This window comes from Nansenia antarctica (assembly GCF_963989245.1).
Source record: "Nansenia antarctica genome assembly, chromosome: 7".
In the NCBI taxonomy this organism is placed as follows: Eukaryota; Metazoa; Chordata; class Actinopteri; order Argentiniformes; family Microstomatidae; genus Nansenia; species Nansenia antarctica.
Window position 1 is genome coordinate 27,113,347 of NC_137677.1, and position 3,798 is coordinate 27,117,144.

The window sequence follows — 3,798 nt, forward strand, 5'->3', positions numbered from 1 at the left end:
CGCACTCGTTCACACACATTTATCAACAGTGATTCACACCAATATTTCTCAATAAAAACCAGACCATATGAAATGTAAAGGAAAGGAGGGAAATGGAGAGAAATATCACTTTCCACTCATCCTAACATTAGACAACTTCATAACATTAACTTACCATCCATCTCCTCCACATCCTCTACTCTTTCCTCCTCTTTCACCATCATGTGTTTCTCCACCACTTCTTCTCCTCCTTCCTCTTCTGTCACCATCACTTCCTCCTCCCCCTCTTTCACTACCACATTGAGTTCCAGTGTTTGACTGCAGTCCTCCAGCTTCACTGCCACCATCTCTGGACCCCGCTCTGTGCTTGTCTGGGCTGGAGAACCACAGCCAGAACCCAGGGACTCTGTAGACTTGTGTTCAGACATGGTAGCTGGGCTGTAAGGTGGATCTGTGTAGTAAACAAAGGAAGAGGCACATATAGTGGAGAGTTAATTTCACAAACATACGGATTACCAAAAACCTAACAGAGGTTAGGTACTACTATGAATTGTTGTGCTAAAGCGTCTTCCACATTGACGGGGCTGCGGCTTGATTCTCTACCCCTCTCTCTGAATGGTGCACTCTACACTGGATGGATTTAAAAGGAATAGACTGGTCTAAGCAATATGGTGAACTCTCGTGCTAACACCAATCAAATGTTTTTGAATGCGCCCAGGATTCGTAACCAAGGCTAAATCCTGTTTCCCTTTTTCACCCCTACCCCTTGTTCTGGAGTAAGGCTGCCACGATTAGTCGACTAGTCGCGACGACGTCGACTACCAAAATCGTCGCCGACATATTTGGTAGTCGCCGTAGTCGCATGTTTTTTGGGAGCTGAATAAAGCTCATTAGTTTTTCTTCCCTGAAGCTTCCCTGAAGCTAGCGTCTGCCAGTGTCTTTGATGTACATGCGCAGTGTCGGTCATCCGGGGCACACGTGACGTCTCCGGAAAAACAAACGGAGAAATGGCGTCCCGTCCTCGTACCTCTAAAGTATGGGAACATTTCAACCACAACGTTGAAACAAAGAAAGTAAAATGTAACATTTGCAAAGCTGAACTCGCTTATCATGGCAGCACGTCTATGATGCGCGAGCATCTCAATAGGAAGCACGTTGTGGATCTTGACGAGGAAAACGATGGCTCGTCTAGGTAAGCTAGTTAGCTTGTTATTGGCTAATGGCTAACGATATCATTACGTTAAAAGCCTTCTTACATTATTTTACGTTATGTGCTGTAAAGTTGTCATCAAAGCGATACTTATCAAATAGCTAAAAATGTTGTCTTAACGTTACAGTGCTAAGAAGGCGCGTTCTTCTACTTCTACTATGGATAGTTATCTTGTCAAGATGCCAACGTGCACACCCCAGCAAGCCACCGTTCTGACCGGATCAATCCTGAACATGCTGGTTAAGGATATGAGACCCTTGTCCATGGTTGCTGACGAAGGATTTAAAGACATGATTAAGCAGTTCAACCCTGAATACCACGACAAATACCTCCCGGGCCGATCACATTTCACCAAATTGATGGAAAATAAATATGATACAACCTTTCAGAAGGTATGTGTCTCTCTCTCTCTCTCTCCCCCCCCCCCCCCCCCCCCACACACACACACACACACACACACAAATAGCCATTTGTATTTATGATTTAACACATTTCAAGAAGAAATAATATTAAGAGATTGCTGTCTGAGTGATCAATAATTAAACTTGGTTAAAGCATACATTAAAGCATAAATGGCAGCAATGTAATGTAAATAAAAATCTTAAACTGATATGTTGAATGTTTAACCTACTGTATAATTGTATTTGATATAACAACAAAATGAATAAATAAATAAATCTAAATCTTGATGCATAAACTGGCCACAAGATTGTTAATAAAATCTAACTGATCTGTTTAATGCTTACTGTACATTGTATGGGTCTTTTCATTTCAAAATGCTAACTAAAATCACCCCTGATGTCTTCTTTAAGGTAAAGGAGACCCTCAAAACTGTCAAAGGCTCCCTCACCCTGACTGCTGATGTGTGGACTAGTCGTGCAACAGAGGCGTACCTTGGTGTGTCCTGCCATTTCCTCAGTGAGGATTGGCAAATGAAGAGCTTCAACCTTGCCACCATGCCTCTTCAGGAGAGGCATACAGGTGAAAACATAATGACATGGATGGAGGAGGTGGCAGAAAAGTTTGACATCTCGCCTGCCAAAATAAAAGCAGTAGTTCATGACAGTGAGTCCAACATGGTGGCAGCGATGCGAATGCTGGAAGAAAAACATGGATGGGCCTCTATCCGCTGTGCTGGGCACACACTCCAGCTCATAGTTAACACTGCCCTCAAAGAGTCCACCATCAGCAGAGCGCTAGGTGCTGCAAGACAGTTAGTGGAGCACTTCAAGAGAAGCGAGCTAGCCAGTACACATCTGAAGATGAAACAGGAGCAGATGCACGTAACCAAAAATTCACTGATACAGGACATCAGTACAAGATGGAACAGTACGTTCCACATGGTAGAGAGACTCCTGGAACAGCGCTGGCCTGTCACTGCCACTCTCTCAGATCCTGAGGTAACTCCAAGGGGCAAGCACTACTTCGACTTGAAGCCAGAGCAATGGGCGCTGCTTGAAGAGCTGAAGCAAGGGTTGGAGCCTTTTGAGACTGCTACCGTTTACCTTAGTGGACAGCAGTATGCAACTGTTTCAGTTCTTCCACAGGTGGTCAAAGGGCTGAAGCGGTCCGTCCACCAAAGCCATTTTCAGACGAGCGCAGGAAAAGCATTCTTGATCAGTGCAGGAAAAGGGATAACAGATAGATGGGGAGGTCTGAGCACAGTCTCAGTAGACAAAGAGAACCCAATTGCCATTTCAGCTGCCTTGGACCCCAGATTCAGAAAGCTGAAGTTTGTGTCTCATGCAGATGGCATCAGGATGCAGGAGACTGTTGAAGTGCTTGCTCTCAAAGAAGCAAAGGAGCCTGGGACACATCAGCAGAATAAGACCAATGTTCCAGGCACAGGCAGAGGGGGAAAGTCAGCTCTGGACAGCCTCCTTCAGTCTGACACAGACAGTCAGACTGAGGACGAGGGAGAAGCCCCACAGTCACAGGAGGACGAAAAGATCAACATGGTGAGAAATGAAGTTCAGCTGTACTTCGCAGAGGCCCCAGTATCAAAAAAGGATGACCCTCTCAAATGGTGGAGCCAAAATGAGGGGCGTTTCCCCACACTGTCTAAGCTGGCAAAATATTTTCTGTGCATCCCTGCGACCTCCACCCAATCCGAGAGGATCTTCTCTGCAGCAGGGAACATCTGCTCTCAAAAGAGAGCAAGCCTCTCTCCAGAACATGTGGAAATGCTGACTTTCCTCGCTACGAATCAATAGTCCACACAGGAGAGAAACAATTTCTTTGCTCAGTCTCCTGCACTTTTCTTTGTTATGTTATTTGATTGAGACCAAACATTTCTTTTTGTGGATAATTGCTCTTTTTTAGTTGCCTTAGTGCCTACCTCATTTTATTTTTTTAATGTATTCTATTTAAAATGTATGTTTGATGCCAGAGATGAGTGAAGCAAAGCAAAACTTTTGTACTCTGTACAACAGGGGTCGGCAATAGGCGGCCCGTGGGCCATTGCTGGCCCGTCACCAATAATATTTGGCCCAGCAGATTATTTTGAGAATCCGACAGTCCCACACCGCGCCTATAATGTCCGAATAGAGAATCTACCACCACCTGAATAATGCTTATTGTACTTTTATTCATGTTGAGAGTGAATGACA

The 3,798-nt window shown here is 44.7% G+C and overlaps 1 protein-coding gene across 1 annotated transcript; it reads left to right on the forward strand.

Moving 5' to 3' along the window:
• Positions 1-1,965: 1,965 nt before the first annotated feature.
• LOC308162500 (E3 SUMO-protein ligase ZBED1-like) lies at positions 1,966-3,402 on the forward strand (the record flags this gene model as incomplete). Its single annotated transcript, XM_080536648.1, has 1 exon — positions 1,966-3,402. The coding sequence occupies one exon, from the start codon at positions 1,966-1,968 to the stop codon at positions 3,400-3,402; it is 1,437 nt and encodes a 478-aa protein (XP_080392774.1).
• Between the last annotated feature and the right edge of the window lie 396 nt (positions 3,403-3,798).